This window comes from Syngnathoides biaculeatus, chromosome 19 (assembly GCF_019802595.1).
Source record: "Syngnathoides biaculeatus isolate LvHL_M chromosome 19, ASM1980259v1, whole genome shotgun sequence".
Lineage (NCBI taxonomy): Eukaryota > Metazoa > Chordata > Actinopteri > Syngnathiformes > Syngnathidae > Syngnathoides > Syngnathoides biaculeatus.
In genome coordinates this window covers 17,484,721-17,510,932 of record NC_084658.1, presented here as the reverse complement: position 1 = coordinate 17,510,932, position 26,212 = coordinate 17,484,721, and the positions used below count along the sequence as shown (strand labels likewise).

The 26,212-nt window shown below is 49.3% G+C and overlaps 2 protein-coding genes and 1 non-coding gene across 12 annotated transcripts in view; all 3 read right to left on the bottom strand.

Annotated features, from left to right (window-relative positions):
* LOC133492611 (sodium channel protein type 4 subunit alpha B-like) overlaps window positions 1-19,298 on the bottom strand; it is a 51,901-nt gene extending 32,603 nt beyond the window's left edge. For 2 of the 7 annotated variants that reach the window (XM_061805053.1, XM_061805050.1), the window contains exons 1-8: window positions 19,127-19,295; window positions 18,227-18,308; window positions 17,660-17,863; window positions 3,844-4,025; window positions 3,618-3,761; window positions 1,927-2,044; window positions 452-542; window positions 128-256 (exon numbers count right to left, since the gene is read on the bottom strand). In XM_061805053.1, coding sequence (XP_061661037.1) covers window positions 128-256; window positions 452-542; window positions 1,927-2,044; window positions 3,618-3,761; window positions 3,844-3,966 — 605 coding nt within the window. In that variant the 5' untranslated portion in view covers window positions 3,967-4,025; window positions 17,660-17,863; window positions 18,227-18,308; window positions 19,127-19,295. Of the gene's footprint in view, window positions 1-127; window positions 257-451; window positions 543-1,926; window positions 2,045-3,617; window positions 3,762-3,843; window positions 4,026-17,659; window positions 17,864-18,226; window positions 18,309-19,126 lie in introns of those variants that run through there. The other 5 variants (XM_061805057.1, XM_061805051.1, XM_061805054.1 and 2 more) reach the window with 5 other exon arrangements.
* trnap-ggg (transfer RNA proline (anticodon GGG)) lies at window positions 3,232-3,304 on the bottom strand. Its single transcript has one exon. It is a non-coding gene; the product is annotated as a tRNA-Pro (tRNA).
* A 1,911-nt stretch (window positions 19,299-21,209) lies between the features above and the next one.
* Window positions 21,210-25,661, bottom strand: ssr1 (signal sequence receptor, alpha). Of its 4 annotated transcripts, none has more exons than XM_061805250.1 (10): window positions 25,491-25,660; window positions 24,376-24,509; window positions 24,194-24,296; window positions 23,699-23,802; window positions 23,458-23,616; window positions 23,301-23,377; window positions 23,033-23,111; window positions 22,870-22,963; window positions 22,673-22,761; window positions 21,210-22,007 (listed from the first exon to the last, which is right to left on the bottom strand). In XM_061805250.1, the coding sequence occupies exons 1-10, from the start codon at window positions 25,588-25,590 to the stop codon at window positions 21,714-21,716; spliced, it is 1,233 nt and encodes a 410-aa protein (XP_061661234.1). In that variant the 5' UTR covers window positions 25,591-25,660; the 3' UTR covers window positions 21,210-21,713. The 4 variants fall into 4 exon arrangements, with proteins under 4 accessions (XP_061661234.1, XP_061661235.1, XP_061661236.1 ...); XM_061805251.1 differs by having other exon boundaries at window positions 21,809-22,007; window positions 22,673-22,687; window positions 25,491-25,655; XM_061805252.1 differs by lacking the exon at window positions 22,673-22,761 and having other exon boundaries at window positions 21,809-22,007; window positions 25,491-25,654.
* Between the last annotated feature and the right edge of the window lie 551 nt (window positions 25,662-26,212).

Genomic DNA, 26,212 nt, shown 5'->3' with positions numbered 1-26,212 from the left:
ACGTAATAACTAAGCTTTCCTTCTATAAAAGTGTAAAAAAACGTAGCATCAAGGGGCCTTTCTGCGCCAGTGACTCGAACCGGCAGGATTTGCTCGCTTTCCTGCACGCGGCGCAAACGTCACTCACGCCATGACGATGACGCTGAAGTCCAGCCAGTTCCAGGGGTCCCGCAGAAAGGTGAAGGGTCCCACGCAGAAGCCCCTGGCCAAGATCTTGATGAGCGACTCGAAGGTGTAGATGCCCGTGAACGTGTACCTGCGGGCCGGCGGCGACAAATGAGAAGGATGGACACCCTGGACTCGTTGCAAAAGCAAAAAGAATCATTTTGCTCAGTATTTTTTGGGCACTTTTGACTTTTGTAGCATTTTCACAGCATATCGGTGGGTGCTATGTACGCGGGGGATAAACTTTTGCAAATTGTGGAATGGCGGACGGCGGCCGTGTACTCACTCGACGTATTTGGCCCAGGCGGCGGGCTCCGACATGGCCATGAAGCAGCAGTTGGTCAGGATGGTGCACATGATGAACAAGCTGAAGAGCGTGACAGCGTTAAGGAGCAACAACAACATCAGTACTGGTCGCGCTATTGCGTCCTACCCGTAGTGACAACAAAGCACGTAGCGGCGCACAAATTCAGTTGAGCATTTATTTGACATCCTGCTAACGCTCCACGGACTGGTACACTCATCGGCCTCACTACTGGCACAATTGATTGCATCTTGCCGCGAATTTCTTTACACTAATGTATGACTAATATGAACACTGTATTCCTAGTTGACATCTATGCACTACGAGTACAACTTTCCAATGTCCCAAGTAGTGACAGTCAGGGGGCACAGTTTTGCCACACCCAGATGCGGCGGCTGCGTAATCAACGCTGATGCGCGCGTCAGGCGTCGCCCCTACCTCGGGGCTCGTGCGGTCGAAGTGGGCGGTGCCAGCTGTCAATCCCGCTCTAAACCGACGCTAATTGCGGGAACCAAATTGTCGCGCGAGACTCGTTCACGTCGCGTAAACAACGCGAGCGGGCGGCTAATTGCGGCATAATGACAGGTCACCGGCAGCGAGCTCCCGGGCCACCGTCGCCGCCACGCCGTTGAGCCGCCCGCGCCTCGGCGGGGCGGCTTTCCGCTTTTATCGCGAAGAACGACATCCTGCCGGCGGCACGGAGGCCTAGCGGTTTGCGCGGCAGCCTCGCATTTTCCAGTCGTGGATGTTTTGATGGCGCTTTGCCTGGCGTGCGTGCGCGCACGCGCTCTCTGTCGTGGCGCCGGGCGTCTGACCTGAGCGCCCGTCTGTCGTCTGGTGCCCGCGGTGCAGCCGGATCAAAGGTGACACTGGCCAAATAACCATACGTGCGCGTGTGCCGGCGCGCGTGTCACATCAAGTCACGCCACAGCTTGTCACGGCGGCGCCGCGCTGGTGGGCCAAAGTCCAGAAGGCTCTCCAAGGCGCACAAACACTCACAAAAACTCCAGGGGTCCACTTCACCGGGACGCCTCCCCCCCTCCCGCCCCGAGCGGCGCCGCGCCTCGGCCGCTGACCTCTTCACCCGCTTATCCCCCTCGACAACAGCGGCGTGTCCGCCGACTCGCCATCTCTCAACGGCGGCAGCCGCCGCGTTTGCTAAGAATAGAGTGTGAGGTGAGGACACCGGAGGGAGGGGGGGGGGGTGGTGGGGCGGGACGGGGGTTTAGGATTTTGGGTGTGAAGTCATGTCTGTCATGTTCGCCGTCAGCTGACTGCAGTCGAGTCTTTCCCGTAAAAGCTCATGTGGCCAAAATCAGTGTAAGCGACTCCGGTTAAAAAAACAAGTGGAGTCGACGGACAAAGTTGGACGTGCTACTTCCTTCTTCAGTTGTAAGTCTGGCATGGAAAAGGTCATCCCTGATGGTAAATGGCACCACCGTACCGTCAAGGATATGAGTGCACCAGGATCCTGATGGCGACGGCGCGCACGGGGTGGAAGGGGCTGAAGAAGTAGAGCGCCGACGTGGCGTTGAAGCGAAAGATGGCTTTGCCTTTGTTCAGCACTATGAAGGTCTGAAAACACAAACGAGGAAGTTTTTAGCACAATCATCACGACATTTATGCGGTGAGGCTCGAGGGACGCTGATGAATAACAATCAGATCCGGTCTCCGTCCGGATGTGTTTGTGTTGTGCTGATCCGATTGAGGAGATCTTTGAAAATGTCCCAGCGTCGCGCATTCCGCCGGGGAGGCGGCGGACGTCTCCACGGTCGCGGTGACGTCAACATCTCGGCCGGCTTCTTACGAGGAGCAACGACGATCGTGCGGCGGAAGAACCGGCTGACGCACCGGAGGCGACGACGACGCTCGCTCGGTCTCGCAAGCGCTGCGCTTGTGCGACGTTTGTTCGGAATTTACATCGTTACATTTGTCTGAAGAAAAAGTCTGCACACCTTCTGCAACCAAGACAAACGATCACTTTTGGCCCGGCGAGCACAAAACGCGTCGTCGCGGCCGGCACGGAGCCGAGAAGGGAGGCCGTCGGCTCCCCGGAGAGGAAGTCGGCGGCGCGCCAGGCCGGCGAGGGACGGCGACGCATCGCTCGCCAGCCTCATCTCCCGCGGCGGCGCTCGGGCCGCGACGACCGCGAGTACAAGTGCGGGCTCCTCTGCAGCTATTTGCTTTGAAACAAGTAGGGGAAAACTTTTCACTAAAAGTACAACCATAAACTTGCAGTATTTCAACTGAAATCTTTTTTTTTTTTTTTTTTGGTGATGAATCATATCTTCCGTGAAAAATCTTCTTGCTAAGATTTTGGAATTTTGCAGCGCAACATTCTGACCAGTCACGTACTACAAAGTACTCCAAAAATGGGCCCCGGCGAAGTCACAATGACGTTACTTTGTTTTAGCTGCCGGTTCACCAGAAGCAAAGCTTTGTATGCTTTTGAATCATAATAATAATAATAATAAGGCGGTATTTATAGTCAGGCAACAGATATTGATCATGAACGCGCTCCACCAGTGTTGGGGAACGTGAAGCAAGATGCAATTTTCAGCCTTGGACTAATAACACGTACAAAAGACACGACAGTGTATGCTTAGCCAATCAAAGTGTGTGTTTCTTTCGGCTTGTCCCTTTCGGGGTCGCCACAGCGTGTCGTCTCAGATGAACGCACATATGTTTGGCACAATTTTTTTTTTTTTTTTTTTATTTTTACGCCGGATGCCCTTCCTGACGCAACCCTTCTCAGGGAGTGGAGGCCCCAGTGGGATATGAACCCACAACCCCTGGTTTCCCAAACCAGTGCTCTAACCACTGAGCTACGGGGCCTCCTTAGCCAATCAAAGTAATGGTGGCAAAAAAAAATAATAATGAACTTTTTGATATCCAAGCACGAGGAAACGGGACAAATGAAACCGCTGCTCTGGACTTACGAGTTGATTTCACTTGCTTGGGACTAAAAAGGAATTAGTTTTGACTGTCGGGGGGGGGGGGGGGGGGGGACGCACCATAGCCCCTTTGGATACCCCCCCCCCCCTTTTGGAGCCCCCTTGTGCCAGTTTTCATTCAGTATTTTCTGTTTTTGCCCACTTGTCCTTCCACAATTTCCGGGTAAAAAGTGCTAAGTTGGGGGCGGGCGTACCCTTTGATCTCGGAAGTAGAACTGGTCGATGTCCTCCAGGGGGACGCCCACCAGGTGAGACGGGATGTCGGCGTAGATGCGGGGCAGCTGTTTGCCCGCCTCCAGGTCGGCCCGCGGCCGAGGGACCTCCACGTCGCCGAGGTCCTAGCGTGGGGGGGGGCGGAAAGTGCACGTGGAAATGTTGATGGATGCTTTGGAAAGAAATTTGGCGAAGACCACGACCCACCTCCTGGTAGTGTTTGTTGCGCCGGGCCTCCTCCTTGGCGATGCGCTGCTCGATGGCCGCCAGAGAGTCCGGCGTGAAGCGCTGAAAGCTCTCCGGTCCCATTGGAAACACACAGCCGGCCATCTTGTCATCCTGATCCTGCTGCTGACTGGCCCCCCCACCCCCTCACCCCTCGCTACCAGCTGCAACACACAAAGTACACGGTGAGTACACCGAAAGCCACGACCCCCCCCCCCCCCGTCCCGGGTTATCGTTCACCGGCTTCAAGCGAGTGGATTTGGTCTCTGATATTTGGCATTCGGAAACTCCGATGACCCGTTAATCAGCCGCTTCATTTGAAAAAAGATAACCAATGAAACCATTTCATTTTTGACCTCTTTACATTTAAAACGAGGAAGTTATCAACTGCAGGCACAATATTTGAATGTTTACCTGATCATCATTTAGTATTTGTTTACATGAAAAACTCCACCGTGACAAAGTCAAACCGTTCCGGCATAAAACGGGATTCGGATCCTCCGTTCTGATTGACCTGACAGCTGAAAAGGACCCCCAAAAATCTATAATAATATTTCCGTTAGCCCATCTGTGGCATCTCTACGTTGCAGTAGTTATTCTTTTCTTTTGGTCTTTTTATGGTCTTTGCGCGCATGGAAGGACATTAGAAAAGTTCCGTTTTCATTGCTAGCGTTGCTCTTGAATCCCAAAACTGTTTTCGGAGACAGTCGGCCACACGCGAACGATCGTTCGCAACGGGGCGTCTCGGCCTCAAGTGGAAACGTGTCGGTAGTGGAGTGGCCTCTGAGGGATTCTGGGAAAAGCCTGAGAGCGTCGTGAGTTGAGGAGCGTCTGATTGGAGGATCTACGAGCGCCCTGATTGCGGGCGACGAAGACCCGGCTCGAGTCGGGCCGGGTCCCGCTCGCCTCAGACCGCAATCAAGCGGAGCGACGGGCCCCGCCCCTCCGAAGGCGAGCTCGCCGTCGTGATCGCGCTTTTTGCCGCTTGTGTTCCGTTGTTCCCAAACGCCAAACGCTCAAATCATCGTTCCCCATTGAAATGAATGGAAACCCCATTAATCCATTCCAGCCCCCCAAAAAAAAAAAAATAAATGGTCATGTTAGTGTTTTAATAAGGAAAAACAAAACGTGTTGTATTTGTAAAAAGCCCTAAGGAGCAGTAATATTATTCCACACAATGTAAAGACAAACACTTTGTGTGTGTTTGTGTGTGTGCAAAGCATCTGCGTGGGCTCTTAATTGAATGACCAGACAGGAGTCATTTTTCAAGCCTTCATGCATTTATTCTTCACAGCTCCCAAATCGGATTTCTGAAAAGTGTGCGCGCGCTTGTGCGGATGACAGATTTCGATAAGAACGGAAAACAGAGCTCGGTTTTCCTTTGATGCGGCCGCAGCGAGGGGACGGCGGTCACGTAGGCGCTCGTTACTGTTGTTGTTGTTGCCGTGCGCGTCGGCCATGTGACATCAAGTATGACATGCAGGCAGTTAGCCAGCTAACTCGTCCAACGGAACAATCAAAGCAGTGTGTGCGTGACTCTATACGTTTTTGACACATTTTGAGCATGTTTTTATAGTCTACAGGCAACTTTGAACTTAGGTGAAGGCCTTCAGTGCAGTACCACATTGGGCCACCACATGCCTGACTGGAGGACACGCGGCCCAATTAGCAGCAAGGAGAGCAGACAAAGAAGGTCCAAACACAGCAGCAACGATTAATGTCAGCTACTGACGAAAATGACAGAGTAGCAGCATTTAGGGTGAGTAGAGCGGTTCCGCTAACGTTAGCGCATGTATCCCTCAATAGAACTATTTTCTATCGCACTTGTCGTCATGAAGGTAGACTCCATCACAGCCGAGCGTAAAAGACCAACTGGAAGGCCTTGGAAAAGGACATCCTGGGCATTTTTGCTCAAACCTGATAAAAGGGCGAGGCCCAGAATCAATTTGCCAATTCAACTATTTGGTCATCAAAAATCTACATCGGTTGGGCCTTAAAAAGAACATGAAATAAGATAAACATCAGCCACCCCCCCCCCCCAAAAAAAAAAAAAAAATTAAAAAAAAATGATGGCCTGGGAACTTTAAGATGAGAGACTGACTGCCTGACTTTTCCTCATTTTTCATTTTTGTGACTAGCTATTACATAACTACTAGTACCTGCTTTTGGCAGTGCAAGTGTGTCAATTACGAGTAGAGTCGTGCTTCTCATTATGTTAAATTCGCTGACAAAACTCAGAAAAATAGTCAAAATTAAAGCTGTCAAAATGTGATTTACTACTAAAGAAATGTCATTATGGTTGTCATAGTGTTGTGTTGGGGCCTGAAAATGAATGATGAAGATGCAAATGCACTAAGAGTCCAGATGATGATGATGACGATGATGTGTGAGGAGGAAGCTGACAGGAAGGTGATGAGGAAGGCTCCAAATCTCAAACACACACCCGCACATCATGTACTCTTATCATTTCCATATCAGCTATCAGCGTCTCACTAAGTGTCCCATCGCCGAGATTTGGCAGCGCGTACGAACGCACTCGCACACACGCAGTGGTGACGACGGCGTCGAGAGCGTGCCGAGTTCATGCGGTGGTCAAGGTCGCCAAGGAGATAAAATGTTTTATGGGCGTCGTCAAACGGCCATCAGACGGCGACGGGAGCCTCCGGCCTCCGACGGGCTTGAAACAACATTTCAACGCTGAATTAAAGTGAAATACGCCGCGACGCTAGCGCCGCGCTGCATCCTCGCCAAGTTAAAACTCACTAAACAACTGGCACTTTATTCTTGTTCTACTTACTGCCTGTTACAATTGGCTATCGGACCAAGACATACGTTCAAAAGCAAAATAATATACGTATTTTTGAAGTCGTCATTTCAAGTGTTCAAGGGATGACACGCGCTCTTTTTGGGCTAGCTTGCTTCCAGGGGAGTGGGCTAACTAGCTTGCGTTTAGCACGCTTGCCGCATGAGTCAGGATGATTTTATTTTATTCTTTCTGGGTCCGGACTTCGTCGCTGCATCTTTTTGCACGTTCACGTCCAGGTGTGAAGATGAATAATGATTTGAATTTTTTTTCAAAGATATCAATTGAAGCGGAACGAGTCCAAAGAGTTGACAGCCGGCAAGAGCTGAAAATGTAAATGTTGCACGTTGACGCCAAAGTTCATCAGCATCACACGTGCGGTACCCGAGACCCACATGTACCTATCGGATCCGGATCAAATGAATATGGACGATATCTAGAGACCATTGCAAAACATTTGTCCCCTCTCACGTTTGAAACATATTTAACACATGTGTTTAAAACACGCAAAAATAGATTTCAACAGCAACAGATCCTCAGAACCGGGAGGCGGATGCTTTAACATGTTGTCCTCTGTGCCATAAAAAGCCCAGCCATCCATGTTCTTAGCCGCTTATCCTCACAAGGGTCGCCAGCCAATCGAAGGGCACGTGGAGACGGGGCAATTTAGAGCCTGCAATCAATGTTGCATATTTTTGGGATGTCGGAACAAAAACGGAACGCCCAACCGGAGGAAACCCACGCAGGTACGGGCAGAACACGCAAACTCCACACAGGCGGGGCCGGGCGGGATTGAACCCGGGTCCTCAGAACTGTGACGCCACCGTGCCCGTGCCCCCCCGCAACTAGTTCATCGTGTCAATGATACATTTCCTACAATAACAAACAGAATATTCTTATCCCGATTGCAAAAATACACTCCCTTTACATATTCATTTTTCATACAGGAGATGCAGCGTTGCGTGTATTTACAGTAAGCCAATTCCCACGCAAATGTAGACAGCAGAGGAGAATACAGCAAATTGTAATATTGGAATACGTTATACTGTCGCAGTACATACGCTATTTATCATTCGATATGATGATTAAAATGTTGACGACAGGAAGGAAGGCCGAGATTTGTCTGTGAAGCTCTTAGCAGACGATAGCCACGCGAGGAAAATAGCAAAATGGCGGATTGCACATCTTTCGTGTTCGTCGTCCTCAAAAGCGTTCACAGGTTTTGACCTCCATCGTGTTGGGAAATACGCAAGGGCAGGTGCGCCGGGGCGCCCAAGTCGGCCAATCAGAAGCCAGGAAAAGCAGAAGCCTGGATGGTGTGTAAACAATCACTGTTTGAAGCGCACACACACACACAACAATCTTGCATTGTTCCGGACTGGGTGTGTGTGTGTGCATGAAGACGAGGGTTCCACACACGCACACAGAGTCACCTTTCAGATGAGGTTACATCGATGACATCACCATTCACAATCTGGGCCACGCACACGCATTCATTATGCACAAGCCGTCAGCGAGCAACGAACGAGGTGTTGAGCGACTTTCAACCCCGTTGGGGCCCGGCGACCACCGATTGGCGCTCTGTCAATCCAACGGCAAATTCCTGTCGCTGGGTGGGTACCACTTCCTGTTTGCTAGTTGCTATGCTAACACGCACACAAAACGCAGAAGGATGACATTCACTTCCCGTCTGCTCTTCAAGCTCCGCCCCTTCCTCCATCTCAGACTCGCCTGAACGCACACACAAATGATGACGGGCAGGTGGAACGAAGTGTGTCTTGTTCAAAAGCGTGTGTGTGTGTGTATATGAGAGAGGGCAAAAGATGATGTATGTGAGAGGGAAAAAAGGACTCCCTGAAAAGTGTTTTCAAATTCAAGTAACACATCAGCGTATTATTCACGCAGCCGTAATGTATAAGACATAGTGTATATGATATTATCTATTATGTATTGAATTGTGTTATCCCGTCACCCTTGTGGGGATAAGTGGCTCAGAAAATGGAGGGACGGGTTAACATTCATTTTTTGGTGAAAGTTTGAGCCTTGTGACAAATGCTTGAAAACCGGAAAGAAAAAATTAGGAGGTGTTGTCACCCCAAATTTTCCCAAAAATCTCTCACACATTACAAAAAAACAGCACACCATTTGTAAAAATTGTTACACTCAAAAAAAAAAACCTCATGTACACCAACAAAGTCTAAAGCTCACCCCCCTCCCAAACAAACCCTACAAGCATGCCATAAAAAAAACAAAAAAAAACGAAAACCTCTCACACTTCACAAAGACTTTCCACAGGCCAACAAAATCTCTCTCTCTCTCGTACACACTAACAACCTTACACACATAACAGATAAAACCTCACTCACACTCAAAACAGATTTTCGTGGGACCGAGAGAGATTTTGTGTGTGAGTAGGGGAGAAAAAACACACACACACAAAAACGTTTTCCCACGTGACGGCGTCTTCATTAGGCATCAATATTCAGGTTCATTTTAATTTAGCACCAAAGGAGGTCAGACGCCAGAAGAGGCTCGTCAGCCTCTTCTGGCGTCGTCGGGTCGACTCACTTTCACTTTGGCTCGCTCGCTCGCTCTGTCGCGTCGCTTGAAAGGTGTCAGTCACGCTCGACGGGGTCGCTTGATAAAAAAAAAAAACATAAAAACTTTGATTTTGTGGACAGTGCAGGGTCGTGACCCTGAAGCCGACGCCGCAGTCTGCCCTTGACAACTTTTATCTTTGCCTTATTTTTACCATCCTCACCTCCACTGGTATTGTCGTCCTCTTTTTATTTCACTTTTCAAGACGCCTGACCTCATTAATATTGTTATTACGTCCTTATTATTGGCACACGGACATTCTACTTTCTTATTCTCGCGCAAACGGTGCCCTCTTCAAATCTTGCCCATTATTTCAATTCTCCTTCCGTAGCCGTTGCTCTTCAAACGCAGTATTTGTTACTACCTTGTCCACCTCGACCCAGTTCCACGGAGCCCATTCGAGTCTCCCATCTCGCCCGTTCTGTTATTGTGCCTGCGCGCGTGCGTCGGTTTCTTCTGTCGCTCGCCGGCGTTTGATGAGATCAGATTTGTACGAGTCGGCGCGTGTCACAGCTGACGCTCGAAGTCGACCGGCGGCGTTTGCCGGAACCTTTTGCTCCCTTTCGTTCCCCCAATCGAGCGCAGGCGCGCTCAAGCCGCGTCCCGCTCGGCCACATTTTGGTGCGCTCCGGGCCGGCGAGCAGGAGTCGAGAGTGACGCTTCCTGCGTGCTCGCGCTGCTCTTGAAGCGCTCAACTGATGAAGTTCCGGCGCAAGGACAACACGCACGGCGGCCTTGCCCGTCCCGTCCCACGCCGACGCGCACGGCCGTCTGCCGTCGACCCGCGTCTCCGCCGATCGTTTCCCGCGGGAACCTCGTCTGCGCGGGTTCTCTTGGGGCGCCCGAACGCAACAAAAATAACGGCGAGTGTGTCTGACTGGGCGTCGAAAAAGTGGCTTCCCCAGACAGCAAAAAGGATTTTGGCCACCATCGAAGAACACTCAGCAACGATGAACGTTTCTTCTTCTTCTTCTTCTTTTTGGCTTTGGGGAGATGACATGTGAGCCTGTGAGATGGGGACGCAGTATTTACTCTTAAAAGCCTGATTTTGATCTTTAAAAAAAAAAAAAAAAAGAGTTGAAAAATCCTTAAGTTTGAATTTCTTTCACTGTTGTTGCACATCACGTTTATTTCTTTGGAATTTTGTTTTTTTGGGGGAACTTGTTGAATAAAAGCGCCGACGTCACTCTGGCTGTCCCGTGTGCGGCTGAACTTTATCCGTTTTGAAAATGTCCTGCAGTTCTCCCCCAAGTCGGGAGTGTCGCCGCAGCCGCTATTGGCCGCGACGTCGCAGGGCGGAGTTTCCTCGGCATTTATTTGACGGCCATTTGCGGCAGGCAGACGTTTTTCGTTTCCTTTGTTTGTCGCAACAAAGCGACCACAACGGTGACTGCGCGACGGGCCCCGACAACCGGACCGTCCGTTTAAGTAGACTGCAAAACCCATCAAGAAGGCTTCAGACGGATGAGGTCGAACGGTATGTTGAACCGAGTCACTGCATGTGACCAAAACGGACCAATCGCAACGGACGATGTCTGTGGCGCAGAGGCCGGGCGGCCCGACGCGTCCGTCACGAAATGGCGCGCAAGTGCCGGACTAGAACGAGGCCTGAAATATTGGGATCGTTTCATATTTGAAAAGAAATGTCATTTGGAGAATAAGCCACCAACAGCGCCAAAACCCAAATCCTCGACAGAATCCCCTGACGGAGACCCGAAAGAATCAGGGAGCCAAACCCGGTGATGAGACAACGAGGCACACCCGGACAAGACGTGAGGCGATTGGTTGGCAGGAGGAACAGGGCTGAAGAGATGAAATTCCAAACGAGCAAACAAGACATTAAAAACACAACAACAACAACAACAACAACCGCAAGACAAAACCCGAACAAAGAGGAACGCACGAAAAAAGTTTCGGATCATTTCAGCCGTAACGGAAAGCGCTCGCGTGCACGCTCGACAATTCCCACGCGCCGTAAAGGCCGCACACGTATGGACGACGCCAACATCATCATCGTCGTGATCTTCATCGCCCGCGAGTCCCGTTTAGTGCTCTAAACGACGGCCGGGGAGGACGCCAAACCGCTCGCCAAAGAAGAAGGAAAGTGGGCCAGTGCTCCGTGCCAGCATGGACCCCCCGCCCTCCAAAAAAAAAAAAAAAAAAAAAAAAAGAGCGAATCCATTCTGGATTGCTTCCACTGTTACAGTTTTTCAAATTGTGATGATGAAGAAGGCTCGTCTTCATCGTTTCTTCACAACAGCAACATGAGAAGCTTCCACAAAGTTTTCCTTTGAGGGGGGTGTTGCATTTCACTTGCCAGGATAAAAAAGGGAAACAATTTTCAAATACAAATATTCGTGCGGCTAAACCGATCACATGACCAGCCCGAGAGCAAATTCAACATTTTTGTTCAGAAAGCCGACCGGGACGCAAACTCAAGTCTTGCGATCGGAGTTTTCGTCTTCGTGCGAGGTGAAAGGATGTCGATGGCGGCGGAGAGAAGATGGCGGATGAAGGACGAGTCCCGACTGGAACGGGCCGGCCCGACGCCACCCCGCCCCTCATCAAAATAAATCATCGCCGCTGAAGCGTATCAACGCGACGGCCGAGTCACATTCAACGTCGCCATATAAATAGCCGCAGACGTCATTTGTCACCCGGAGGAATCTTTTATGATAACCTTTAACCTCATTCTGCACCGATGAAAAGCCACAAAATAAAAATACGGAACTTTGATCCGGTTCCGATCCGCTTAGTCGGCAATGTAAACGACAAACGGGTGGGGAGGGGCAAAGGGATGCGAAATCACATGACCTCAAACGACGGCGGCTGCTTAGGAAGGAGCTGATAAAACGCACACTACACAAAAACACGTACAAAAAAATGCATTCAAACATATGGACATGCACAAACGTACACAAACACAACACAAGCGCACCCAGACATACAAATCTACATACACACACAATTACAGGTACACAACACATGCACATTATGTTTGATTTAAGCATTATTTAGTCAGGAAAATCATCACTGACATTTTAAATCTCTTCTCCAAGCGTGTCCTGGTTACCAGCGCGCACACACACACACACACACACACACACGTACACACACTTTGTGTATGCGCTTAGCGAGATCCCATCATTAGCGCCAACGCAAGACTCACAACAAAGACGGAAACGCTACCAATTAGCCGCTAGCATCACACGTGAGGTCACGCCTTTAGCATGAGGCTAATATTAGCATACGCGGGTCAGCAGGTGATGATACACTCAAATCGTCTAAATTGCAGCAAAAAATGTTGAGCGGTCATCAGCGACGAGGGAAAAAAGTCATCGAATCAAACGCACCCGAATTGGAGGGTCAGTCGAGGGTGTGCATGTGCACGTTTGCTGTGCTTCTGCTGTTGCCATAGTGACGGATGCCACTCGCGGGACCAAAGAACGGCGAGCTGATGAACAGGTAGAACGTACGTGGCCGCGTTTCGCAAAACTAGGATTGCGCGACGATTGGCGATTGGCAGGCGACTCCACGGGGTCCATCCGACACACACATAAATAATGAAGGTACGCTAAACATTTGGGGGCACCCCGCCCATTGCTCAAAGTCATACAGACGGACTGCAGCTCCCGCAAACGCGCTTTTGAAAATGGACGTCTGAATTATCGGGCAAACGGTAACCCTGGTGTACCTCAGGGACAGGAAATGACATTTGTCAAGAATGAACATTGGAGACGTGCACGTGTCTTATTTGTGCACTTGAGGTCACCATCCAGCCGCCCTGCTTGAACAACAGCCCGCGGGCGTGCGCTGTGGAGAGACGATTGGTTCCCCAGTGACGTAACTGCGGTAGTGGAGTTGTAGAAAAAAAAAAAAAAAAAAAAATCAAGCTAAATGTTGCTCTTTACTTGCCCTCATTGCTGTGGATCTCGTTGGGTGTGTGCATGAGCTATTTGTCCTGTTAGGGTTGACGTTTGTGAATTGATTTCATAAAACGGACTGCGGCTAAACGGGTAAGGTTTATCTGTTGGCTCACGCCTCTTGAGGGCTCTGGCACTTTACCGTGGATCTCGGTCCCGAGATGGCCCATCACCTCATTTCTTTCTTCCTCCCCGCACACAATACGTGGGTGTTATCCATTGTTGCTGTTCATGATGTGCACTTGTAAGTAAGGTAATAAAGTGCATAGGTTGACAACCGTATTTGTTGCTAGTACACCCAGCGCAGCAGGAGGTGTTCACCAGTCGTATTTTATAACCTGAATACTTTCCTGCAGTTATTAACTAATGCAGAGTTTCCGCCTCCCTGGCAACATGTAGTTGTTGTACGAGTGCGGTGAGTATTTTCACTAGTGAGGCTTAAAAGCATCCAAGTATCCTTCCTGAGAGTTTAGCGCACTGGCAGATTATCAAATAAACGCTCGGCTGACTTTCCGTCCACAAACGTAGCGCACGCGCAAATTTGCGTCGCGTGAAGCTGCGTCAGTTCTCAGCGAATTCTTCTTCTAATCCGACACTTTAATGATGCTGTCGCTCTTGGAAAGTCTCTTAAAAGCCAAGTCGTCAAGTCGGCGCACAGACGGCCGTGTCAGCAAAGCCGCCGGGCCTCGCCGCGCCCGACGGCCGAGCAAAGCCTGCTTTGGGAAGTGTCACCTCGCGTCCCGCTTAACCGGCTCGGTTTTTTGTTGTTTTTTTTTTTCCTTTTTCTTTCCGCTTCGGCCTGACACTTCAAATCTTTCATAACGGCGTCAACGCAACGGGCTAGTTAGCGACACGTCGTCCTAGCCGGCGCGGGGGCCGGTTACTTTGCAGCCGCTAAACGTTACAAACAAACAAAATTTCCAATACAGTCATGCGATAAACCCGCCCGTTCACTTTCTGCTGACCGGGTGGCTTGCAGAATAATTTTCGTCTAGGTTAGTGGAGCGCAATTTCTCACCTGCGCGACAATTCTGAAACAGTCACCTGAAGTCAATTGGGCTAACATTCTGTGGCCTTTATCAGACAAATTTGGTCTTTCGGACGACAGTGGCAACACTACGGGACATTTATTACGATACCACCGCATCTCGTCTTTTACGATCGGGCTTCATCGTGTCAAAGCAAACCGTGTCGGACAAGCAAAACCAGAAAATGTGTCACCGGTCTAGGTGACCCTACCATGGCGACAACAAAAGCAACAATGGATAACACCCACGTATTGTGTGCGGGGAGGAAGAAAGAAATGAGGTGATGGGCCATCTCGGGACCGAGATCCACGGTAAAGTGCCAGAGCCCTCAAGAGGCGTGAGCCAACAGATAAACCTTACCCGTTTAGCCGCAGTCCGTTTTATGAAATCAATTCACAAACGTCAACCCTAACAGGACAAATAGCTCATGCACACACCCAACGAGATCCACAGCAATGAGGGCAAGTAAAGAGCAACATTTAGCTTGATTTTTTTTTTTTTTTTTCTACAACTCCACTACCGTACCACCTATATGAGCACATATTGTGCTCAAAGGCATCCTACTAGTGTGCAGAAGTCGGGTGGGGGGGTGTTCAGGAGGGGGACATCAGCTGGTCTACTACCAGTATATGAACAAATATACACACGTGCTAATCATCCTTTAAGGTTTGTGTACGTAGCTTAGCGTGAACGTGAATGTCAAAACGCACACAAACCGAAAATATTGCCGGCGAAAAGTCAACCAAAAATCTTGCTCAGCTGCTCAACTCGATCGTTGATGCTCAAACGTAAAGGCAACGCTAACAGCTGCTCTCGACGTGTGTGCGCACGTGGGGGGGGGGGGGGGGCGCATGGGGGGGCTGCCACAACTCGTGTTGGGGAAAAGGTCAGGCCCGCCGCCGCCGCACGCGCTGGCCACCTGTTGCGGTCGCCTCGTGTTGACAAGCAGGACGACGTTCACGTCGTCTTCACTAGGCAAGAAAATGACCTTTGGCGTCCGAGGTCGTATCGTACTCTGACCCTCGACACCGCCACCTTCATCATCACCAGGGACGAAAGAGTTTACAGATAAACGGCGACAACCTCGCAGCCCTCGTGGTCAGCGTGAGTGCTTCACACTTCACAGTTGGTGGGTTTGAATCTCAGCTCACATTTTCCCGCCACCTTCCAAAAACATGCTAGCACGTTAGCATCGCTTGAAGACGAAAATTTGTGAACGCTCAGTTTTCAGTGCACGCGTCGCCCTCGGAAATTGCCAATTGTCGCAGAAAACAGACGGCTGCTTCTTTTTGGTATTTCCGCTCCCCCCCTCCAAAAAAAAAAACCAAACCAAAACAAAACAAAAACAGATGACAGCAAAGCGAGAAGAGATGCTGATGAAGATGAAAACCAAGGCGTACTGCAGGCTTGAGCGATTCATCAACTGTCGCAATTGCTGTTCAGACCATTTTTTTCTCCCCGGGGTTGAAAGATGGCTGCCGAGAGGGAGAGGCGCTACTTTGCAAACGCGCAATCACTGTTGCGTCCGTAGATTTCGTTAGGCGACGCTCGGGTGACAATTGCACACCCAAAAAATTCCAAGCGGCTAAACATTATTTTAATCGTGGATTCAGCTGAGCATAAAATACACAAACGTTAACCGACGAGGATTCGGGCGCCGTTGGGTCCGTAACAGCCGCAAAAAAAACCAAAACTGACGTTTGCAAATGTCTCAAAGTCGGAACTGAGAGGCAGACGTAGGAACCGCGAGGCCGCAGCGCTGCTGTTCTTCTTGGCGTCCATTACGCCGGTCGCGAGGATTCTGACTGAGATTCTTAAAATCCGAGGTGGTATTTCGCAGCCGTCTTTTTCACGCTTTGGGCATTCGGCGCAGTGGCGCTCGACGCCCCGACACGCGTGGCAGCGCTGAGCACAACTGCCAACGCGACTAACGGCGAGAAGGGCAGAGAAGGTCCCCAACTAAGGTGAGAGTTAGTCAAAGCTGTTGGACGCTTGAAGACGGCATCGCACCCGTGCGAAGGTCGCCTCGCCCACCCGTGGCCTTTCCCGGACTGTCGTCGGACTACAGGATAGCAGTGACGGTCCCTAAAGTAATCGGGGGGGGGGGGGGGGGGGGGGGGTGATATGATTTCGTTCTCCAATTGCGTCGGTGTATTGAAATTCAAATCCGTGCGCTTGGCCCGACGCCTCGTGCTGCACAGCTTACAAATTTCTGCCGAGGTGGGTTTGGTTGACGATGTTGGAATTCTCATTTGGATTCTGCCAGTTTGATCGTAAACTTGAACTGCGGTGAAAAATAAACAACGCGACGCGAGCACGCTTTGCCTCTAATTTGCCGGACGCTTGGGAATACCTTCAAAAGCGTCTTTTAACGAGTAGAAGTGCGCTTCAAGTGTGCACGAGGGATAATATAAAGAAAACGTCGGCTTTTTAAATGTTTTTCATACTCTTGTGGCGTGTGCGTGTGGAACGGAACGTCGCCGCCATCACGGTCACGTGACGTTTACGTCGCACTTTCATCTCCAATCAGCCAAAGGTGACTTCCTTCCTTCCTTCCTTGCATCCTTCCCTCCTTCCTTCCTCGCCGCCATGACGCCACCGCAAAAACGACAACAACCGGCGGCGAGGAGCGGACGCGACCTTTGCCGAGGCCCTCCGAGCGGCCCAAAGGTCAAAGGACACTTTGAGGTCAAAGTTCCTTGCATTTGCTTAAAGGTCGTGAGCCGCAACACTTCGTTCGGAAGGTGCCAAAAGCTGAAAGCTCAAAGTTCACCAGGCACGCGCACGCCTCATCACTCAAATTGTTCACTGCTGTCCATGTGAAAAATTGAAATTATAAATGATTATTATTGGATTGCAAGAGAAGGCATTTTAATCAATGGAGCGTCATGTAAATAATCATTTCAATTGAAACCATCTTGCAGCTTTTGCACCAAGGGCGACACAAAAAAATGGAAAACAATAACGCGGCGTCGTTATTTTAATAATGATATTACAGGAGCAATACGTAAATGCGGATCATAACAATTCTTATTACGGAGTAACTTGATGAAAAGAATATTGTTATCGCATGAGGCGAAATGTTAACCAATCGAAAGAGGCGTGTTATGTAAAGAGCAATTATTACCATTATAACATCATTATGGTAAGAGGAAATATTGATGCCGTGTAAATGCTAAAAATGTATCTGGTCACAATTGGCTCGCGCGGAGACGACCTTAATGAACGGAAAGAGGTTGCATAGGAACACAGGAAAGCCGTGCACGTCCACCCCAGGGGGGCCCGAGAGCCCCTGCGAGGGAACAAAATGATGACTTGCCATCGCCAAATAACACCGAGGAGAAGGAGGAGGTGCCGGGGTGGGGGTGGGGGTGGGGGTCGGCGTGCCACGCACAAACTCGTCAAAAGTTCACCTTTCCCAAGAAAGAAAGAAAAGTGCCACTCACGTGTCAAGTGGCCGCCACAGCCAAAGTGCGCCCGTCGTCTTGGTCACATCGCGCCGCTCCGGCTCGGGAGCGACGGGAGCCCGGAGGCGACAGAGGAGACGGAGGAGCCGAAGGAGCCGAGGGAGCCGAGGGAGCCGAGGGAGCCGAGGGAGCCGAGGGAGCCGAGGGAGCCGAAGGAGCCGAGGGAGCCGAAGAAGCGGGCGTCTGCGCCCAAAAAAAGAAAAAAAAAAGGATATGAAAAAGAAGTCGTCCTCCGCGTGCGTGACCAACAAATACCAAGGAAAGAACAACAACAACAAAAAAACAAAGAAGGAAAAAAGAGACAAGTGCACGCCAAGTTGTTTCGAGGTCCGCGCGTGTGCTGTGATCTCAATGGGCCGCCGGCCGCCCGCCCGCCACGCTTGATCGCCCCGAAAAACACAGAGAGAGAGAGAGGAGAGAGAGAGAGAGAGGAGAGAGAGAGAGAGTCTCGCGAGGTTACGCCTTGGCACTGCTTCTCAAACTTTTGACCTAAAAAATAATAATAATAATAATAATAATAATAAGAAGAAGAAGAAGAAGAATTACCATTGTAATCAGTAACACTTCAAATACAGCCACGTAGAAGGCTTAAGGGCTCGTGGGCAGAGGTTGAATTCCCAACACTGTGCTTAAATATATGAAAAGAAAAAAAAAATACCAAAACAATCTGGACATGAAAATGTTTTCAACATAAACATTAAATGAGTTGTAATTCCATTTATAAAAATGTTCAAAACAAGTAGCTCTCAAAGATTTCATGCAAATGTCTGAAATGAAAGTGAACGGGGCTACAAAAGTAAAGAAATAGGTCCTTATTATCTCATTTCTCTTGTTTTTCAAAGTAATACCGGTACAGGTATTCCCTCTTGAGTTGTCCCTGATACCGATGCCAAGTACTGATAGCACGAGTACTTTGGAACAAACACAATTTTTTGATAATTGTGACCAAAGACTTTTCTTTCTTCTTCCGATTGGCTGGCGTGTTCCAATTCTGAATTGTAGCGCCAACTACTGGCGCCCAAAGCTAGCTAGCTAAAGCTATTCAAGCTAGCCATCGTTGTAGAATGGAAAATAGCTAAAAAAAAAAAAAAAAATACTCATTTTATGAGGCAGTCATGCATAAATTAGCTAAATTAAGTCTACCAAATCTAAAGTGTTACAAAGCAGATAAACTCCAGAAATGTTGAAAGTAACATAAGATGGTTAACTATAAATATAGTAGCATAAATTAGCTGCGTGAAATTCCCGTGTGTAAATTAGTATAAACTTTCCATTTTATTTAAAGTTGTCCAAGTAGTCAAGTTTATCCCTAGCGGTGGCTAGCAAGTGCAACAACAACAACAACAACAAAAATATACTTTCGTGACGTCAAGTTAAATATTTTCGCTTGAAAATTTTGAGGGAAACTATTTGAAAGTAGAATAAACAGTTTTTAGTTCAGCTCACCAAGTTGCTCATCGTTTATTCAAAGTTTAACTTCGTCTGTCGCGTCGCTAGCTTGAAGCTTCGACGACTTCTTTGCGAGCGCGCGCAATGTGACAGGTGCGCAACCGTCTCCCCCTGGCGTCCCGAGGCCGCTACTGCTGCTCCTTCTCCATTTCTCAGATCCGCCATTTTCTCCATCGGCGAACGGGGGGCCCAAAAACGGAAAAACGAGGGGAGGGGGAGAAAAATGAAGAAAAAGAAAAATGATAAATTGGATGCTTTTCATTTGCCGTTCGGCATGACGTAGTTTCCTTCACTTTTGTGTGGTGAACTGGCGCCACCCGGTGGAACCTCTGCGGAAGAGCTGGCGTCTTTTTTTAGGGTGTGCGGGGGGGGGGGGGGGACTTCAAATCAATTTCAATTGTCTCTTTTATGACGCTGAGGCTAAGATGCTTGATTGAGTGCTTCATTGTTTTACTATTTTAGATTTGTTTGTTTGGAAATGTATTTAGTTATGTGGGGTGGCTTCAAAAGAGTTGACAGTTGATTGTAAAGTAATCGTGTGAAAGTGCGATTGCTCGGATGACATCCGATAGCCTCGATCGAGTACCCAGAGTGCAATTCAACGGGCCCGCTAACTCTTTTTAACCCCATTTGACCGAGTTCCGCCGCTGTATACAAACTACGGACTGCGTGGCAGGAATGTTAGCCTGCAATTCGCCAGCATCTAAGTGGTATCCTGGTGTTGAGGAACTATGTTGAAGTGAGTTGAGGAGCTTCATTCAGACAAAAGTAGCGCTTTCAGCGTCACTTGTGTTTCCAAACCAGCCGACGTACACGCGACACTGTTTTGCCAACAATTTGGTCCTCGAGTTTCACACCATTTGTATTTTCTTCATCTTCGCAAGGGCGAGGACGGCTCAGAACTTTTTTGACTCGTGTCGGGAACTCGGGACCGCGTGCTGGCAGTCTTCAGTACAGCCGACGTGATTTGGGAACTGTTGAGCTGGAATTCATAACTGGACTGAAATAGAACCCCTTTGTTTGTTTGTTTGTTTTCTACTTGCACTTTCGTCGAGTTGACACACGATGAACATAGCAGGCCTCGTTGTGTTTTGATTTCATTTCGCAAACTATTCACACATTGGGTGGGTTGCGTGCGTGTTCGTTTCAAGGGTTTAGGCGAGGCTGACGCTGGCATTGGGCTAAGCCTGTGTGGTGTGCTGGTCGCCATGGCAACGAGACAACATCCGAGAGACCGCTGTTGGCGCCGCCAGGGGTCGCTAATGTAAAACCCAACGAAGGACTTCCGCTTAATTGATCGATTATTAGGATCTATTTATCGCTAGATCCTATTCAAACAGTGACGGTTTGGGATTTGGGGGGAGCCGCCCGGGGTGACGTCCTTGCACAAAATCGTCTGTCTTCAGAACATGTTGATGGTACGCTTTAAAAAAAAAAAAAAAAAATAAGCCAAGGATCAGGAGTTATTACAGGTGCTTTTTTTACAACGTAAACACGGGTGTGGTTTTAGGGGCGGCTCCGGCTCAGCCCACTTAGCAAACAGCAAACAAGCATTTTGTTTGATTGACAAAAAGTCTACGTTGCATATTAAATCTCTTAAATTGGCTGCTGGACGGTCGGAACAACCTTACAGGAAGTGACGCGTTGAACAGATTTTAAAGACAAGTCACGAAAACTCAACAGCAGCCCGCTGATAGGCAATGTCGGACTCTGGCGCCTCCTGCTGGATAGCACACGTACTGACACTATTTGCGTTATTATTTACAACTAAACAATCACCCAAAAAATGAAATGGACCAATGTTTAATTAAATGGCTAATAAAAAAGAGAATCCATTTGAATCGACCAACTTGAAGGAACAAACGTATGAATATGCTATGGATGGCTGAAATTTATGAGTCACAGTTTTAAGTCCTCCCCACTATATGGGTTTTTGTTACTTAAAGATATGGTTGTATTTCAACAAAATTCCTTTGGACATTTTACTATAAATGGCGATTTCTTTTTTTCAGTACATTTATACGACGCGAAAGGCTTGACTATTTGTGTGTGTGTTTGAAATCAAAGAGCGTGCACGACGTTGGCAAAACTTAATTGTAATTATTGTTCACTCACAAGTGCAAATAAAAGTTGATCCGTACAACATTAAAAACCAAAACAAAACAAAAAAAATGGAGCCCTTAAACAAAGGTCAAAGTTCAATACTCCTGTCCGCAGTGCATCGCCCCCTCGTGGTAAAGCGAACATTACACACCCCCACCAAAAAAAAAAAAAAAAAAAGATTCCTATAAATTAGCTGACATTCTGCTCCTATGGCGACAGTACACAAATGTGGCATCTTCATCATCATCATCATCATCATCAGTGCGTCACACAAACAGACGACACCCCCCCCACCCCCGATTGACACCAAAGCGGCCATTTCCAGTGAATTTTTGGGGAACGTTTCCATGGGAACGGAGGCTACTTAACTTATTCAAGCACGACGACTGCGTAACCGTTTTCTTTTGTCCTACGTCGACATTCATGCAAACCTTTGGACTGTAATCGAGATGCATGAAATGTGCTCATTTCCTCGCGCTCCTCACGACGGCGGCATCAAATCGTCACAATCAAAATCAACACAAGCGTCGCGTTCAATCTGGGAGAAGGCAGAGTTCAGTGTGTGAAAAAGTTTTGCTTGGGGTGGGGGTGGGGGTGGCGGGGGGCAGGCGAGGAGAAAAAAAACAAAGCAAAGCAAAAACAAACAAAAAAAAAAAGTCCCATCAAAACGGCCCCAGCAGTCGTCCCGGGCCGGCGTCCTCGCGCGGTCACTCGTCGGAACCCGCCGAGCGTTTCTGGTTGCGTTTGCGCGGAGACCTCCTGGGCGACGCTTTGTCTGCGGGGCACAAACAAAACTGAAAAAACACTTGGCACACACGCAGATTATTACTACTTTTGTTATTAATTATGGCTATCGGCAACCAAATTGAATTGTAAACAGCCGCAATTTGAAGAAAGGGCGAGCGTCCGTCCGAATGTGGTGGGAATATCACACGCGCACTTGAGATGTAGTGAACGGCGAAGGCCCCTTTGTGGCCAACGTTACCGCCGATTTTGCCGCATGATTCAACTCAAAAATGATTTCTTTTTGATATTTCTTGTACTAGCGAGTCTTCAGCCACGGAATATTTGGCCATCGTAAGATTTCAACTTTGTTCCTCCCATCGCCCGGTGGGGGTGTTATTTTTCCTGACAACTGCAAAATTTTTCCACAAATTTGGAGCTGATTCTCACGTCCGAATCTTTCTGGAAACGTTGCAACTTCAGAAATCCAAACTCTCATTTTTGGGCTTTTCCCCCCCATCAGAATTTCCGCCCATTCCACTGTGCGTTGTTTTATTCTCGTGTAAAAACGTCTCAACGTTTCAAAATGGTGGAACTCCGTAACGAACGGCCGTCTGGAGCCTTTTCCACTCGGTCGGCGGCGTTCAAAAGAAAACGTTTCGCGACGCGTGACGGACGAGTGTGCTGAGGTGGGAGATGCAGCGAGGGAGGCCTCACCTCTGCGGCTCTGCACTGAAGACGTGACGGCCAACGGGAGAGACCACACAAGAAAGTGAGTGAGTGAGCGAGTGAGTGAGGGAGGGATCCTCAGGAGGAAAAGTTCAAAGTTCAATCGAGGGGGTCACACAAAAACGCCCAACAAAACACAACAGAGACCAAAAGAGTACAAGAGGAGAGACTCGTTTGCGGCTTACTGATCTGGTTGAGGGTTTCTTGCGGGATCCAGCTGAGGTCGACGTCGTTGTGACTGGAAGTTCCCATTTCCACTTTGGGGGCGGGACGCCGCCTCTGTTCACAAAGGCGTCGGTTCGGGCGCGGGTTGCGACCCCGGAGCGGCTAACGTTTAGCGGCGGCTACCTTTCTGGACTCCAGCAGCTGATGGAGGCCCACGACGACGAGCAGGCCGAGGCCGGACAGGAAGACGTACATGAAGATGCTGCCGGGCCGCAGGAAGCGGAGGTCAGGTGACGCTTTGGAACGCCGTGTCCCACTTTAGGGCCATCTCATCGGGACGCTTATTTTCTCTCCCCCCCCCCCCCCCTCCACCATTTCAACCCGAAAGCGTCGTTTACGCCCCCCCTCCCCCCGGCGAAAAGCTCGGCACCGTTAAGCGACGGAGGCTTACGTCTCCCCGTCGAGTCCGTCCTCCTTCTCGGTGACGGTGACCGTCTGGTTGAAGACGGCGTCCTGGAAGACGTTCCCCTGTGCAAAAAAAGAAGCGCGGGGCTTTAAAGGAGCACGTCGCCACGGCGACGCCGACCCGAGCCGAGCCCCGCGCTCACGTCGGCGTCCTTGTAGTTGAGGTTGATGACCAGGCCGAAGGGGCGCCCCCCCATGGGCTCGGCCGGGATGAAGGAGTACTCGAAGGTGGCCTGGCGCCCGGGCGGCACCGCCGTGCCCAGCTGCAACGCCGTGAAGTTCTGGATGTAGAACTGGTAGTCCTGACCCGCAACGACAACGACGACAGTTTAACAGCGGCGAGGACGAGAAGCTCGGGAGAGGCCGGCCCGATCCGGTTCTTACCTGCGGGTATCGGAAGGAAGCGTCCAGCGAGTCTACCACGAAGTCCTCGGAACCTTTGTTGGTGAAGCCCAGCAGGAACTTGACGATGTCGTTGGCCGGGAAGTCTGACGCGGAATATCGGACTCGTTTCATTTGTGCGCGCGACGACAAACTACAGCGCTTTTCCCACCAGATTTTGAATCCATTTTTTGTTTGATCCCATCCGTGGCGTTTTGCACGACAAGCAAGCCTGAAGCTAGCAGACGACGTCGCTTCTTTTGTTTCCTCAAAGTGCCGCAAATCGAGAGCGTGCGACCCGCAAAAGATGTCTCGGAACACACAAAAACTTCCGTCGGCGTGTAAAACGCAGGCGAAATGCCAAAGCAACAGACGAATATATATATTTGATATCACAGCCGATGACGATTGACTTCAACATATGAATGTCCCAAGAGGTCCAACAACGCGCTCCGAAGTTGTATAAAGTTGTTCAGACTACGCGATCGGCCCACCGACCTTCTCCTTTGACGAAGAGGATGGCGGTGTCGGCGTTAGGAGACGCCTTCACCTCGCCGACCGACGCCTCCTCATCCTCCTCGTCGTCCTCCTTTCCTTCCGACTACGCACACACACACACACAGACCGGCATGGGCGTTTCCTTTCGATTGAACCTCGCCGGCGTTCTCGTCTCATCTCACGATTTCCGTCCGCTCGTCGTCTTCCACTTCGGCTTCGTCGTCTTCGTCGTCGGCCGCGACGTCGTCCACGACATCGTCCTCGATCTCGGTGGCCTCCTCGTCCTCCATCAGATCCTCAGCGCCCACCGCCCGTCCTGCGTGCCCAAATTTACTCCAGAAATTAATAAATCTAAGTCGAGTTATTTCTGTCTCTCGTGCTCAAAATCACTTGAGAGAGGAAAAAGAAAAAGCTGATGGAGCCTTGCAGTCCATTTTTTTTTTTAGCTGCCTCCTCATTGCCCTTTTTTTTTTTTTTTAAACACAGTGAAAAGGTGTCAATGCTACTTTGAAGTTTTTAAAAATATAGATTCTGACTATTTTAACTGGTGCGATAAGTGCGCCATAAATGAAATGAATTTACAATCTGTGTGCGCGGAATGTGACGCAACGCTTGATGCAAACTTTGCACTTTTCAACTGATTGTGTTGTCAAGATTAGAAAAAGTGGATGGATTGGAGATCGAAGACTGTCGACCAACCTCTCGTTCAAGAGACTTTCGCAACATGAAAAAAAAAAAAAATCACACTCAAATGTGAATTCTAGGATTTGTTTTAAATTGCAATAGAGCAAAGAAGAAATCAAAAATATTGATCAAACTCTGCGTTTGTGTATTTGAACTACGTGTGAGAAAAATCTCTCACGTTGACGCAAACCTTTGCACCACACGCACAGCAAAAATGCTGAAAAGTAAATCTTATGACAGGAGCAACAAATCTCAATCAAACGTGTGTGTTAGCCTGCTAATCGTGCTACTTAGCTTGTGGCTAGCGGTAAGGCCACGTCAGTCTAAGGAAGCGAACTCGCGTCAAGTGGACAACTCTCCGCAGTCGTCGATGATCTCATTTGGCTTTGAGCTACAAACTGTGCCGCGGATCTTTCTCAAAGTCGCCATATCGAGAATCGCTTGGCTGATCGGATGAGGCACATGTCGAACGGGGAAAGGCCCTCCTTCGTCTGAGGACAAGACAGGCTAGGCTAAGCTAAGCTAAGCTAGGCTAGGCTAACACTTCTTGCAGAGTTGAACGCCGCCCATTTTTGACCTCCTCGCGAGGCAAAGGCTTGAAAAACACACAAACCTGTGAAGGCGATGTGCGCCGGGAAAGCCAAGAGAACCACAAGAAGCAGTTTGGGAAGAAACGACATGTTGGACCCCCAAATCAGCGCCTTCTCATTCATAAATTGCAACACACACTGACAGCCGAGGTTTTCTTCTTCTACGCTCCTCCGCTTCTACTTCGTTCAGACGTGACGCGCACTCTCGCCATCTAGTGGATTTACATCCAAACACACCTACAGTTCTGGACAGTGTGTGTATTTTATTATTATTATTATTATTATTTTTTTTTACGGCGTTTGAATGCACATTGTGTTCTGTATCGAGATTTGCATTCCAATTAGCTGAGGGACTGTCGACCCTTGTCAATCACGTCAAGTGTCCTGTACAGTGCAGAACGTGTTCAGCTTGCGCGATTTACAGAACTGTTCGATGGTAGCCGTGTGGCTCGTTTGTGCTCAGGAGAAAGAAGAGGACCAAAGTCTTGAGACAAGTCGAGGAGGGTGGAGTAACGCTCGCTCGCTCGCTCGCTCGCTTGACAACCGTGGCCAATGAACTTCAGCAGAATCGAACACAATCGAAGGTGGCGTGTCCGTTTCTAAGAATATTCTCACCCAGCCAGAGGAACTGTAAAATATGCACGAGTCGCTATTGATAATTTCTTGTGTCCAACCTCATAGACTGATCATTAAAATTACATTTATTATTTCATATTTTTCTTTTAATAGGAAAACCTGTAGACCC

Coding starts and splice junctions, on each gene's coding strand:
- ssr1 (XM_061805249.1), bottom strand. CDS start 25,590: ATGAATGAGAAGGCGCTGATTTGGGGGTCCAACATGTCGTTTCTTCCC. Junction 22,964..23,032: donor AGCTGCTGGAGTCCAGAAAG/GTAGCCGCCGCT, acceptor CTTTGTGAACAG/AGGCGGCGTCCCGCCCCCAA. Junction 22,688..22,869: donor AGAAACCCTCAACCAGATCA/GTAAGCCGCAAA, acceptor TCACGTCTTCAG/TGCAGAGCCGCAGAGGTGAG.